The sequence below is a fragment of the Rissa tridactyla genome, chromosome 5 (genome assembly GCF_028500815.1).
Source record: "Rissa tridactyla isolate bRisTri1 chromosome 5, bRisTri1.patW.cur.20221130, whole genome shotgun sequence".
NCBI classification, from domain to species: Eukaryota; Metazoa; Chordata; class Aves; order Charadriiformes; family Laridae; genus Rissa; species Rissa tridactyla.
In genome coordinates, this window is record NC_071470.1 from 79,803,723 (window position 1) to 79,818,714 (window position 14,992).

At 38.7% G+C, this 14,992-nt stretch overlaps 1 protein-coding gene across 7 annotated transcripts in view; it reads left to right on the top strand.

Annotated features, from left to right (window-relative positions):
- The window catches only part of LOC128910454 (bifunctional heparan sulfate N-deacetylase/N-sulfotransferase 3), a 112,784-nt gene that overhangs the window by 74,065 nt on the left and 23,727 nt on the right, over positions 1–14,992 (top strand). For all 7 annotated transcript variants that reach the window (XM_054203668.1, XM_054203669.1, XM_054203671.1 and 4 more), the window contains 4 exons: positions 1,837–1,924; positions 3,821–3,975; positions 7,246–7,431; positions 10,143–10,271. In XM_054203668.1, coding sequence (XP_054059643.1) covers positions 1,837–1,924; positions 3,821–3,975; positions 7,246–7,431; positions 10,143–10,271 — 558 coding nt within the window. The remainder of the gene's footprint in view (positions 1–1,836; positions 1,925–3,820; positions 3,976–7,245; positions 7,432–10,142; positions 10,272–14,992) is intronic.

Consider the following 14,992-nt stretch of genomic DNA (forward strand, 5'->3'; position numbering starts at 1 on the left):
TGCTGTCTCTCAGTGGGGCCAGGTGAATATGCTCAGCTCTGGAAAAGGGAGTGTTGGGAAAGGTGAGCAGGGACAGATGGACCAGCTGGGGGGTGTGGCCACCTCTTACTGGGAATGGAAGCCCCGCTGGGCCTGCTGCCTTGGGCCTCTCGTGAGGTTGATGCGCAGGGGAGCCCCTGCTGTTGTCACTCTTTGTCACTGTAATGTTGTAGGGATGTAGGGAAAGAGGCTCGATGGAGGTCATACTTATATAGGGCCAATATAGATGAGGCCTGGAAAACACCTGAAGAAGAGCTCGGATGCCCAGAAGTTTCTCTGATAAGATAGATATCTGTAAAGTGACCCATCTGTAAAATGGATCATATTTTAAGGCACTGTAACTTGACTCTGCTATGCCTGTATCTAAGGCTGGACTTGACTTCCGTGCTAACGTTTTGTTGTCATTGGCGTTCTGCTTAAAAAAATAATTGTTGGCAAATTACTCCGATAATGAAAATGTCCAAAGAAACTGTAATTAAAATTACTGGCTCATAGTTTTCAGGGCATCTTATTGTCATTGAATTTCAAGAGTGGGGAGCTTCCTAGACCTTTAAAATTTTGAAAGTCTCCAGTGCTCTTAATATTTCCGTGCTTCTAAATACGTTCCCCTTTCATAACGTGCTTAGAGTTACTTTATTAAAATCATTGTACTATAACGTAAATTTACTTGGAAAACTCTTTGATGACCTTTGACGTTTAAGTATTTTCCTTTCTTTCAGAGGTGGTGCATGAGTGCCTTTTTCCAAGTGTGTGTGCGCGCGCTGTATCTGGCTCTACACTTCTAATGTGCAGTGTACAGGGTCACAAATCTCCGAAGAGTCCAACGTGTTCCTAAGTTACCAACTACCGAGTGCTGAGTTAAAGGCAGGCTGTTTGGAGGAGTGTGCACTCCAAGTCTCATTTTAGAGGAGGCTTTTCGCTCTTCTGTTTTGTTCTTGCTTTGTGAAGTTTTTTTTTCCATGGGAAAGCTAGGTGTCTTTGTTAAACCTGGAAAACTGAAAGAGCGAACAACAGCGGAGCGCTAAGAGTTTGAGAGATAAATCCTGAAAGTAATATGTAAATCTTGGAAGGGACAAATCAAGAAGAGCATATTGAAATCAAAGGGTGAAGCTGTATCTGATGAATAATAGCTTTCCCTTTCTTCCTGTATGCTGTTTTTTTGTTTGTACTAATTTAGTGCAAGTACATGTGTGCTGACAGACAGTATGCTAACTGTCTGAGAAATGAGTCAGAATTTGGGGGAATTTAGGATTAAGTTCTTTGATGTGGAATAGGCTTCATTTATTCCACTTCTTTCTGTTTTTCTGGATGGCTTTTTTCATTGCCGGTAATTTTGAAACACGACTAAACTGCTGTGTATGTACTTGACCTCATCTAGAGAAACATACCTGTGATAGATGCTGTTCACCCCAGTGAATGGAGCAGTGGTCAGGGCCCGAGAGATTTGGATTTCATTCCTGGCTCTGTCCCAGGTTTGCTGAGTAATAAGTGGAAGGTCTTTTCTGTGGCACGCGCCTTTGTTTTCCTATCTCATTATCCAGGGAGTAAAACAGTATTTAATAGCTGGTCATCTTTATGAGGAAAACGATGGTATTTGCATGCTGTCTTTAATATTTAGATGGTAATGAAAATATCTATTACTTCTTTGTCATATATAAAAAGCTGGTTTTAAATAGCAAAACCACCTGAAAAGATATATGCCTGTAAAAATATTTATCTTGTTATATTAAATTTCTGTGCCAGGTTTCATTTTCTACAGATATGTTTATATGGTGGGGTGTTTGGTTTTTTTTCCAGGCCCTGCTTGACACTCAGAATCTTTTGAGAGCTCAGATTACAAATTTTACTTTCAACCTGGGATTTTCAGGGAAATTTTATCACACAGGTAAGAATTAAATACTTATATCACTTTCATTTTGATGGTGTTCTTTGTAGTATGAGGAAAGTAGGAATGATAGAGACTAAGGGTCTGAGTAGAATGAAGAGTTTCCTTCATAATAGGATAACTAAAAAATCAAATTGTGTTTTTTTCCAGCTTGCTTTGGGACATACATTTGTGTGATTTGCCGAATCAAATTTTTCTCCTAAAGTTGTTATACCAGATTAATCTTCTATTTGAGCTGTAGTCTATCTGGAAATAATAGGTAGATATCTGGAAAAATAGGTAGAGTCTGTAAACACCTCTTTGCAGCAGCATTTCTCTTTTAAAAAAACGGAAAACAAAAGGAGGTGGTGCTCATTCTTTGCATAATAGTCTAATAGTAGAGCAATGACATGGAAATTGGAGAGCCAAGCTGTAGTCTCTAAGAGAAAAGATTAAGCCCTTCAGGAAAGCGTCCTGTCAGGCTATTAAATTTCCTGAATAAGAGGAATGTTCCTCCTCCTGCGGGCCGGGACCCGCAGAAATGGCAGTCAGGGGGCCAGGAGGAGACCCTGCAAGAGGCGGTTCAGGATTGGGATGACAGCTGTCTGTAGGGGCTATACATGTGTCATTGGATAACGGCAAAATCAGTCCTGGGGGTGGAATAAAAACATCTCGTACTGTTTCTTTACAATTTCATTCAGTTTGAGCTAGCTCAGACGCTCAGTACAGAACCGCTCCCAGGCTGTCAAAGTTAGGCTCGTACAGTCTTTATACGGCAGCCCATTAAGGGGTTATTTAAATTTGGCTGCCTTTGACAGGACTCTGTCGTTAAACGTGCACCGGGACTAGGATGAATGTCTGGGCTTGGGGGGGGAAGGGGTGTCCTGGTCTGCCAGCTCGCCATATCCTGACGTTTCCCATCCCACCACTCTCTTCGAGTAGGTTATAGAGAGCCGAGGCACAGGCCCGAGCACCCAGAGCCGCCTGTCCTCACCCTCGGCTTTCACAAATGGCCCCTGGAGGTGCTGGGGGTCCCGGCCGGCAGCCGGGGGAGCAGGGGCCCGGCCCAGTGTGTAGCGGCTGCTTCTGCCGCAGGCTGGCAGGATTTACGGGCCTGAAAGCGGGCAGCCGGCTCAGGGCCGAGGACAGGCCCCGCCACTGGCTTCTTCACAGCTGTAGCTGCAGCAGGGGAGGTGTGGGAGGGCAGCGGGGACGAACGCTGCTGCCGGAGAAATTCCTCTTAATATGCGCCACAGTTAGAAATGGCGGCAGGGCCTGTTCCCCTCCCCACATCCTTAGAACAGGCGGGAGAGTGACTGAAAAAGGCAGGCCTAGGGCCTGAGAAACGTCTCTGTGAGCTCCGGCCACCCTTTAAGTCTCTTCAAAATGCAGATTTCTGGGAACTCCTGAGTTAGGCCGTGATCAGAAAGGTAGGAATTAGCAGGGAAGAGAAAAATAATTGTATCGTGCGTAACATTTTGAAAAGGCTGCTGAAAAAAAAATACTTCCACGTGTCATAAGTAATGAAAGGAAAACAAGTCTGGGGAGTGAATTTCCTTTGGATAAGGAATACCAGAAAAGAGTTGTCAACGTTTTCATTTGTACACTGTATGAAAGTGTCTTGTATACAATTTCTCTGATTCTGTCCCTTAGCTACAGGTGTTACTGATATAGTACATCCGTGCGAGGACAGTGTTGTACCGTGCATTCAAGATGCTGTGAAAATGGGGCCCTCAGTCTTTTACTTGGAAAACATTAGTTCAGGAAAATGAATATGTACTTGGAAACATTTAAAATCCTCAGTACTTTAAATGGTCATGTTTTATTATGCTAATTTCTTTCTTATATTTTCAAACATTTGTAAGAATACAATAAAAATACAGACTTTACTTCAGATTTTTTTTTTTTTTTTCCTAGGCACCGAGGAGGAAGATGAAGGCGATGACCTGTTGTTGAGGTCTGTAGATGAGTTTTGGTGGTTCCCCCATATGTGGAGTCACATGCAGCCTCACCTCTTCCACAATGAGTCGTCACTGGTGGAGCAGATGATCCTCAACAAAAAATTTGCCTTAGTGAGTTATATTTTTGCATTTTATATTGAATTTAGGTATTCAGAAACCATTATTCCTATTTTGTTGGGAAATCAATCCTTGTAGAATTTATTTTAATCTCAGTGAATTAAAAAAAATAAGAAAGTTTTGAAAAAGTGCTTTTTGCAATGACTCTGTTTTGTGCTATGAAAATTCTGTTTCTCTACAGTTTGGATTTCCTTCTCAACTGAAGTTTGATTTTTATTTTTTTAATAACTTGATGAAAAATTTTGAGTGGAAAAATTATTTCAGAATAAAGAATTAATATGTTCTCATCTTGGAAAGTCAATATAGATAAAAATTCTTCTATTTCAGTATTTTCCTCAATAAAATTTTGTCCAAATAACCCATTGTTTAGATCAGAAAAAAAAAGTTTCCTGAAAGAATAAATACTCCATCAAAACACGTCAAATGACTTTATGAAAACACTGCACGTGAGGATTAATGGAGTGTGCCACATTTTCAGAGGTGCTTTTCTGCAGTGATACCTAATAATATCTTACATATGCCCTTTGGATCAGCTTTATAAAACCTTGTTTTGAAAAGCATTACCTTTACTAATTACTTATTCACAGCAAAGCTCTGAAAAAAAAAATATTTCAGTGAGAACAGAAGAAAAAATAAAACCAGATCTTTAGGTCTGAGGATACTAGAGGAACAGACATACCTTTTCTCTACAGTTAACTTCATACAATAAAACCAAACCAAACTGTCATACGTAGTACGTATTATTTGTCTGAAGAAATGGTCCAATGTAAAAACATGTTTCCTTCGAAGAAAGCATTTCAGTAGAAGTTAGAACCATGAAAATTTAAAAATCCTGTGTCCAAAATTCCCATTTTCTTTTTTCTATGATTCTGTGTACTGTCCAAGCTCCACTGGAAATCAGATTAGTTCTGTAGTTCTGGTGCCACCTAAGACATCCTCTGGGATTAGTCTACAGTATGTAACCATTAAAGTATGTTACTAGAATAATTAATATTCGATCCTGTTTTAGGTACTTCGTCAGTTTCTGTTTTCTTCACTACTTCCAATGCTCTTAATACTTACAGATACCTTATATTACTTTTTTTTATGTCCAAAGCTGCGTATAGACATGAAGCTACTCATTAGGTTTCATTTGCTTAAAACGTTTAAATTAATAACAAAGATAAGTGTACTGCTTCTTTGAAAGAGGCTGAAATTGGTGATGCCTCATGTATATCAAACTGAATCTGTATCTTGTGTGTGAAATGCTCAACTTGGGATTTACAGTCACTAAGAAATAATGGAGATGCTGATACATTGAAGATGATAGGCTCATAATTAGAATGAAAGATTTTAATTACGTATTTATTACTGCATTTTGTAAAAGTTGAGGAAAAAAACCCGTAAAAATCAGACATTTGTTTATAGCTGAATGGAGATTAAATGGGACATTAGAGAATGCAATTTCTTACATGTTCTGTAAAGATTTTTCTTCCTGATGTTTATGCATGCTTAAGGGAAGTAGAAAAGATAAAATGAAGAGGAACTGAAATATTTGCGATAGAATTAAATAGTGTAAAGCTGTGTAACTGATGGCGCATCCATTCTTTATCTCCCCACGCAGTAAAACCAATAGGTCAGATCTTACTCATTCCTGCTTTGGGAGATTACACATAGTGTCCCCCAGCTGTAAAGCAGCAGCTGACCTGCTCCTTGGGTGCAGCGGGGTGGCTGACGGGGGGTTTGGATCTTACCCAGGAGCGGAACAGCCTTATGAGAGTTCCAAAAGCTGCATCAGCGTGGTACAATCTTACGCCCCATTATGCTAAAGGGAAGTAATAATTCCACCTGTTTTAGGTATACTAAAATTAGGGTTCTCAACTGTGATTAAACCACACCTATCTGTTACACATGCCATTACACTACGTTCGAAGTAGCCCTATAGTAAGGAAAAAATAGCTTTCTTCCCTTGCGGGCTTCACATCCGTAAGGTCTTATTTCTTACGTTCTTTCGGAGCAGAAGCAAGTCCTGCTTTTTGTGAGTTTGCTTTGTTTTGAGCTGTTAGTAGAGTTGTCATATTTAAATTATAACAGATTTGCCTAATATTCAATCCTGAGTATTTAAGCTTTTTAAGTCCAGTCCGTTTCCTGCAGTAGTCCAGTCCTCCTCCAGAAAAGATGAAGAAAGATGATTTTACTAAGGTCACACACTCATTTTTTTCTTTGAGATAAGACTTACAGAGTTTTTCATATTCCTTAGTAACTTGTTTATTCAAAGGAAGAGACCCAAGTATCAAACAACTCTTACCTTTGCACACAAAGTGTTATTAGAAAATATGGCGAAGATGACCGTACAAATAAAAACAATATAAAAAACTCTTGAACAGAATTCAAAGGTTCTGCAAAGGCAGTTTTCCTAAATCGTTGCAGCACAACATCATCTTATGGACAGTGTGTGCTGCTAATCAGGCTATCAAAGAAGTATCTGATATATACTGTTCCTTTGAAAAGTAACTTGAAAGTAAGGAGAAAAGGTGTCAAAATTTATTAGAGTATGTTGGCAACCAGAAACTGGAAAGAAAATATATCAAATGTCAAGAGAAGGTAATACCAGCAAGGTCAGTATGTAAACAAGATAAATGGCAGGAGTCTGCAAAAATAGATGATGTATTACAGAAGAGGTTAGTCTGCAACATCTGCCTGTTATCCTCAGAATTTTACAAGTGGTTATCTTTTCTCCTTTTTTAAAAAGACGCTGAAATGCTTAAGCTGTTTTTTTAATATGGTATTATGTTTCGAGTCGACTAAAGGGGAAATGCAGTGACTCTCTGTGAAATTCAGCTGACGATACAAGTAGGGACATGTAGTGGAAATCACACGTTTGTTATTGTAACTGCCAAGTGCTACCTACCTGTTGTGTTGAATATGTGCTACTAATATTCTCTCCAAAATCTTAGTTTGTGAGCAAATTCCGTGCAAGATCTTGAACGAGTGCAGCTTTCTGTTTAATGTAGATTGAAGAAATCAATGTAAAATCCGTCTATATCACTCTTCCCTACATACTCATAAAAATATTTATTAAAAAAAGGCCTTTTGTTTTAAAATCCTGCGTTTCATCTTCACCATGCTGCCTTCCATCTCCCTTACATATCGGCTTATTTTGATATCACCATTTTTTGCATTTCAGACCTGTTCTTGATCTCTCACAAACAAAGAATTTGAGAAATGCCAAAACATCGTGTTTCTTAAATTTTTGAAAGCAGTCATTGCTCTGTTATGTTTTAGGAACATGGTATTCCAACTGATTTGGGCTATGCAGTGGCTCCACACCATTCTGGAGTCTATCCAGTACATGTTCAACTTTACGATGCCTGGAAAAAGGTCTGGAATATCAGAGTTACCAGCACAGAAGAATACCCACATCTGAAGCCTGCCAGGTATAGACGAGGCTTCATCCACAAAAATATCATGGTGAGTTGTATTTATGATGTTCATATTGCAACCAGCCTACCATTTTATGATAAATTTATTTTTAAGTGGAAAAGCACAGTATCCTGAAAGTTCGCATTGTGAGAAGCGCATATTGCTATGCATAAGTAGCAGGATATATTTGACAGTATCTTGTTAATTAAAATCAGTCTGTTGCTGATGATGTTACTGCTGATGACGGTGGCCTCCAGGCACCCCGCTATTAACAGTTAACAGACTGTTAACTGTTCTAGTCCTACTGTTAATACGAGTTCAGAGATCTCAACGAAAAAGTCAACTTCGCATTTTTCAACAGAATATTATGGGTTAGATTTCTAACAGGTTTTAAATTTGCATAGTACCATTAACTGCAAGGGAGTTTTGCCAGTTAATACCGTCTGAGAATCTGGATCTTGGTACATAGATTTTTTTTTTTTTTTCTTCCATTTGAACGGTGCATGGTTGTCTCTGCCATACAGAAACGTGAACTGTGCTTTGCGCTGTGGCTTAGCCCCACAGCTGGGCTCGGGGCCCAGGCCGTCAGTCTGGATGCAGGGCAAACACTTCAGAAGGCTGGAGGGAAGGCAGGCACGCATTCACCACGCTCCCCTCCAGGCTGTGGAACTGCTCTGTGAGGCAGTCACAAGCCAGATCACGCGGTTTTTCTGTATTACACAATTCACAGCGTTGTTCGCTGACAGCAGCATTTGCCAAAGGGGGTTATACGCAACTGACATGGGAGGCGTTACGCTAATACCATCTGGTCACTGGGGCGTAGGCTATTTCTGAGTCACATATTGTCATTATTATCTGACAAGTGTTTCAAAACAACTTTCCAAAATACTTGATGGTATGTTCTTGAGTAACTCTCCTTTGGAGCGCCTAGGAGAGTGGTGAATGGGAAAGATCCTACTATGTGTACCGTGTTATGCTTCTGGCTGCAACAAGCAGTTCTGGAGGGTCAAGTGCCTTAGCTCAAGATCGCCACTTAGCTTGTAACAGAATTCTGGTATTGTCCTCGGGTTGCCACGGATACTGCCTTTCTAAGCAAAATAATAATTTTTAAAAGTTTCGATCTATTTTTGGATGAAGCAAACTAAAACGAATTCCAGACATCCGGGAAAAAAATTGACACTGGACAGATTTGAGCTACAGTTTGTTCTCCTCAAAGCGATAGCTGCCTGTAAAATAATGGGTTTGTGGGTATGCTCAGGGGGCGTGAAGCATTTGAGGAAGACTGACGGACTCTCTGAATCTTCAAAAATCTCTTTCATAAATTTTTGTAAAAACATGTCATTTGAAGACACGTAATGAGATTTAACACAAGGACACTGGGGCCAAAAATCTATTTCCAAGAACAGTCATATAAAACCACCTGTTTTGGGAGTCTCACGCTTTCAGTTCTCCAGGGCAAAATGCATTAATATTTTACATCTGCAGGCTTATAGTGATGAATACATTCAGTAATAAAATCATTATAGAAGATGTGCCAGAGCATTTCCCATCCAGCACAGCTTCATTCCCTGCCTCTGTGAAGAATTGTTCTCATATTTCATCAGTGCAATCCAAAGGTTTTTAAAAAGCATATGCAAGTTTATAGCAAACGTACAAATTCCATACATTTTCTGACAACACAGAATTTATCATCTGTGGTCACAATATCCTTTACACTACAAAAAAAGATGTTGAGAAATGAAACTACAAGAAATAAAGAGTACCTGCAAAACCACAGCCTATGTCAAGTAAGGCATTTGTATGCTTTAATAGTTTGAGATACCATATAATAAATGTTCTAATTTGGACTAAAATGTTGGAGGACAATCACAGTTTAAGAATTATGCATGAGCATCAATACTCAGCTGTTGATTTTCCATAAAAAGTAGACATAATTGAAATACTCTCCGGTGAACTATTTTCTGAAGTTGATAGAAAATATTTTGAAGCTCTACTGGAAAACCTGACTGCATTAATTCTTCCTGTTCAAAAGACTTGATATTTACATGTTTTTAAAAATACTTTTGCTTATGCTACTTTTTATTGTAACTGGTCTTACAAAGCTAGCGCAGTTGGATGATAAACAAGTATTTCTTATAATGTGAGCTTTATCAGCAAAATTTATCATATGTCATTGTAGAATTATTATTGCTGGTGATGCCTAAGCCAAAAAAAAGACAATTGACTTTTAAATTCTAGTTTAAATTTACAACAAAGCCATCGTTCAAATAAAAAGTGGAACTGATTAATACAATACGGACTGATAATATTTCAGATTATTTTTCAAATTATTTTAAAATTTTAGAATCATCTTTGGTGACCAGACTTCAAATACGTGGTTTTAGGATCAGGTCTAATGGGCAAAATTAGTTTGAGGAGGTTGATGAATTGTAACCTACTGATTGCGATCAGTTTCCAGTTTCAAAAAAAATGTTATGAATTTTTGGATGTTATGATTTCACTGATAATAAAAATGGTGTTTCTTTCAGTAAGCACTATTTATTGATCTGCCAGTGTATTAATTCAAGTAGATCATTATTGACTTCTGGCAAAGTTGTGATGCCAAATCTACCCAGCAATTATCACAAAGGAACATTATCAGTTAGGTGTTACCTATCTGGCATTTATTATCTCATTAAAGGTATAAACATTTTTGATTTGTGAACTTCTCTTGAATCTTTATTGATTTTTTTATTATTTTTTTTTTTAAATAAACTCAGGTGCTTCCTAGGCAAACCTGTGGCTTATTCACCCACACAATTTTCTACAAAGAGTATCCTGGAGGTCCAAAGGAACTAGACAAAAGTATTCAAGGAGGAGAGTTGTTCTTCACGGTGGTTCTCAATCCAGTAAGTACAGGGTACATGGGATTAGGTCGGTCGCATCAAAACCAACCTTTTAGACAAGCTTTTAGGTGAGTTTTTGATCTGACGTCCAAATGAAACATAAATAAAATTTACCTGTCTTATACAAATGTAATCCCTAGAACTTATTTTTTCAGAACACCAAAGGGAATTAAACGTGTTTCTGGTCAAATCCTTTAGAATAATAGCCTAAATATTTTTGTGCCCTTTTTAAATCATCCATAATTTAATTGGAAGTCCAAAGGAAAAAAGCTTCTGTCAGCTCCTTCAGCAATTTATATGCAGGTCTATTTTTCAAGCCTCAGATGCTTTCACCCTGTAGTTTTTGTTATTTGAGAGCAGTTACTGTGTTTTGTTCTCCTTTTTCGTGTGCACGTAGCAGAATTAGGAAATAAAAACTTCACTTCCTCAGCACACATATGGTCTCCCTTCTAGAGGATGGCAGTAGTCCCAGTCCTGACTTTGATATTATATATCATTTCAGGCGCAGCATGTTAACAGAGGTAAGACCTGGAAAATTCCTTGGATGGAGGGTATTGGTACCATAGCAATGCTTTAGCAATATATGGATTTTAACTAAGAGTTACTAGCTTAACAAATGAGACTTAGAGGAAGATGTATAGTAACATTTTGAGTCAGGGCAAACTGCATTCCGTATTGAAACGCAGCCACAACTTAGCCAAAAACTATTTTGCTGTCTTACAACAGTAGTGAAACAGCAAAATTTAATGTGGTTGCTTGAGGCATAAGCCTTTCAAGTTAAAGGGCTGAAGAGAAGGGAGAGGAAGACAAAATAAGCAGTGAAATGATCATGATTGTTGGTAATAATCGTAGAAGTTTGATCATGCCTGCCTAACATCCTTGAATGTGAATACAGTAATGCCTTTTTCTGTATTACAATTAGGTCTTCAATTTATGCGTTGCAATGCAGACTGTGTAATCACCTGATTCTGAGAAATGTGATATCCGCAATACAATGTAGGCTAAAAGAATAGAAGTTAAATGTCAATTTTCTAAATACAACCATAAATGAATATTAGTTGCAGTCCTTTTAAGGAATGCCTCTGAAAAGATGATGCGTCTGGTTTTAAATATCTGGTTATAAACAGTTTCTAAAGTTCTAAGCATTAGCCTGGCATGTAATCAATTTAAAGATTAGGGTTTGCATCTTTTGTGGTTTTTAAGTATTACATGTATTTATACCATCATTTGCAAGTGAGAGTTGGGCAAAGATTAGGCATCAAAATGAAAGCTAAGTAGCTTTAGGAATTTGTCTAATTATGAAGTGGCATTTTGGATTTCATAAGCTTTGCTGTGTTGTCATCAAAATTGCGGGGATTTCCTAATGTGAAAGACCCAGTTTTTCAGAGGATGCAAAAATTCTGGTTTGAGGCATTTTCTAAACGTTATTTTTCACTGATGCAAAACTAAGAAGAAACATTACCTGGGAATCACTACAATGTCAGCTAAATAATATTCTCGGTAATGAGTAAATAAATATTTAGTTTCCAAAAAATGGAAAATGTGGGTGTAAATTGAATGTAAATCCTAACAAAGTCCTCCATTCCATTTCCTGGTTTAATTTGGATAACTGATCTTAAATGAATATAGTTTGTTACAGTTTCTGAGGTGTAAGTTATGAGGTTCAGGCTTTAGAAACTGAGTACCCTACGCTGAAATAAATGCCTCTAAGAATAAAGCCCAAAATTTCTTTGTGGTTTGGCTGTGTAATGGTAGCTATTCACATGGGAGGCTCTGCTTCCTTAGAGTATGCTAGATTGACCGCAATCTGCGGAATAAACCACAAGAAAACACAGGACCATATGCGCAGCTGTGAGCTTTTCACATGAGAACCAGCATGATTGCCCTGTTCCCAGGGCGTTGTGCAGTCAGAAGTCCTGCAGGTAAGAAAAGCATCAGGAAATCCTGCTCTGCAAGTGATCTCTGCTGGTTGTATTTTATATAGGAACTAAGAATTGGTTTGTTGGAGTAGCTAATCTTGTGGCTGGTGCGCTGTATTTATGCGGTATGCGTTTATATCCCCCCGCTGCTGGTTTGATTGCGATCTGATGGTGGCTGTAAAGTGATCTTGACAGCTGTGCCTGTTGTGTTCATAAGGCTTCTAGAATGCTGAAGTGCCACCAAGCTGGAAAAGAGCCAAAGTAGTAATACGACACACCATCTACTTTTTCAGTACTATTTCGTATGTCTGTCTGCTGTTAAAGATCTTGATGACTTCAGCGGCCCTTAGGCAAGATCATACTGTATCAGGATCTTGCACAAAATGTTTTACAGAAAAAAAGAAAAAAAAGGAGGGGGGGGGGGGAAAAAGCCTTCATCAGCCCTGTACCATTAGTATCCTGGCATTATTTTCCCCACATTATTGGTCGGATAATGGACTTAGAGGGAGGTTGTGTGACTTGCACTAGTTTATCCAGGGAATTCTGTGGCAAAGCTACAAGGAAAACATGGATTGTAGAAGTCTTTAGTGATAAGTATCCAATCAGACAGCGCTCTGTTTTATTACTTCGCACGGTGAACTTTTTCTGCTAGCACTGTACTAACTTTAAAACCTCTTAGCAAGTGTTTTTCCTGATAAACTTGTTAGAGTCTTTGATTAATGCAGATTCATCTCTCTGCAATATTCAGTGAGTATTAATAAAACAAATTTCTGTTTAATTTCTCTTAGAAGGAAATTGTACCAGTCTCCTAAATACGTCTTGTAAGTGACGAAGGTAGTAAGCAATTAGACTTTGAGCTATATCTAATGATGAGCTAGGTATAGACACTGCCGCCCGCTGTATCATTTCTTGTCAAGTTTACTAGTAAGTATCTATCAACACTGACAAGACTCTTACCAGTACTTCTGAACCACTCTGAAAAGAATTATACCTAAGAACCAAGGTTCTAAACATAGGACAAGGTTCTAAACCAAGGACTAAACATAGCTGAACTGAAAATGCCTTTATAAAAACTATTTGAATATTTCTTTCTGTCTGCCGCTATATATTTTCTTATCTGCAACTAGGAACGTGCATATTGCTGCTTTATGAAAATATTTCTGTAGTAGTTACCTGTCTGTGCCATAGCCATTTTTTCTGTAGGTAGTCGGTGTGGAACATGTACGATAAAATAGGCTAAGTAAGAACTGAGACCAGAACAGTTCAAAAAGTACTCATGTAATAAAGCTTCCAGACACCTCGGTTACAAACGAGCTTCTTTTAGCTTGCACATGTGTTGCAATGGATTTAAGTACCAAAACTTGATTAACTGAGTCATTAGGAGGAACTTAACAAATCTGACTGACTTGGTGAATAAGTTACGCATGTTACGATAATGCACGAATGTAAAGGCTGCGCACCCTTCATCTTTCCAGGAAAAGTAAAATTTGTGACTGGAACAGGATCCTACTAAGGATAGCACTGCAATTGCAGCACCTTCTCTAGTGTTGTGCGTGTTCTTTCCTGAGAGTGGCTATTAGAGATGAGCTGTTAGAGCAGCTGCTGTCAGATGAACGCTTGAAATTCATTCACCTGTCCCAGCGGGCTGATGGAGGCTACCGAGTAAGAGGCAGACACGTGGAACAGCTTTTGTTCTCCTTGAGACTGCATGGCCAGCAACCTCAGTTGACACAAATGATCTGTTAGCTTACTCTGTGCTACGCAGAAAATAGGAAAATGAGTACACTCTTCTATGAAAAACTTGCTTATAGTTAAGCCAATTTAAAAAGGCGTTATTGCGAACAGCACGTTATATCCCAGCAACAGAAGAGAAAGGTTCCTCTCTGTGAGTTTGTAAACAGTATTGCATGCTTCTCCTTTTCCAGGAGCATCAGTAAAAGTTAAGGTGTCTCAGTTTAGCTTTGTATAAGGCACACATTACCCAGTCCTAAAATGTCCTTTAAACGGTGGAAGATACAGATTGGGAGCTTTGCTATCCTCCAAGATGAATGTTTAAGGGAAAACAACGGTTCGTTAAAATCTTCTTTACCTTTTCTGCCCCTAAGAAAAACAAATAGAACAAATTACAGGAATTGCATTACACGCACTTACATGCATGCACTTCCTTACAAAGTACTATGTGTCTACAGATCTAAAGAAAAGGAAAATGCCCTGTGGAGAGGAATTTGGTGAAAGCCTTCAAATGGTTGACAGCCCAACAATGAAACGACTGTGTAGCCAGCTGTGTATTCTCTGTACAGTAACAGCAGTACCGATCAAGAGGGAAGACTGTTAATGATTTAGGCCCTGTGTCTGACTGATCTTAAAATAATTGTAATCTTTGTGTGCATTCAGTTCTAAATATTATTTTCCTCTAATTTTTACCTCTCCCAAGTTACAGTGAGTAGAGCTGTTATTAAGCTAATTGACTTGCAGCAAGGGAGAAATTATCTCCTTTAGGACTGAAAATGAGAGGATTTATATGAGCATCAGCAGAACCTACTGTATCTTAATGTGACCTTGAACAAGATGAATAGTCAGGCTTTGGGAATGCAGAGGAAAATACAAAACCAAAGGCATTCAGGGTCAACTCTTCCTGCTTTGCACAACCTCACATTTAATTGTACTGAGTGTGAGTGACAGGAAAGGTGACAAATATGTTGAGAAGTGTGCGGATGTGCAGGTACCTCCCTGAGCTCTGATGTGTGTGGTTCGTTATCAGGATCCCACAGCAGCACCGTTAGGAGCACAACCTGGCCTCTCCAC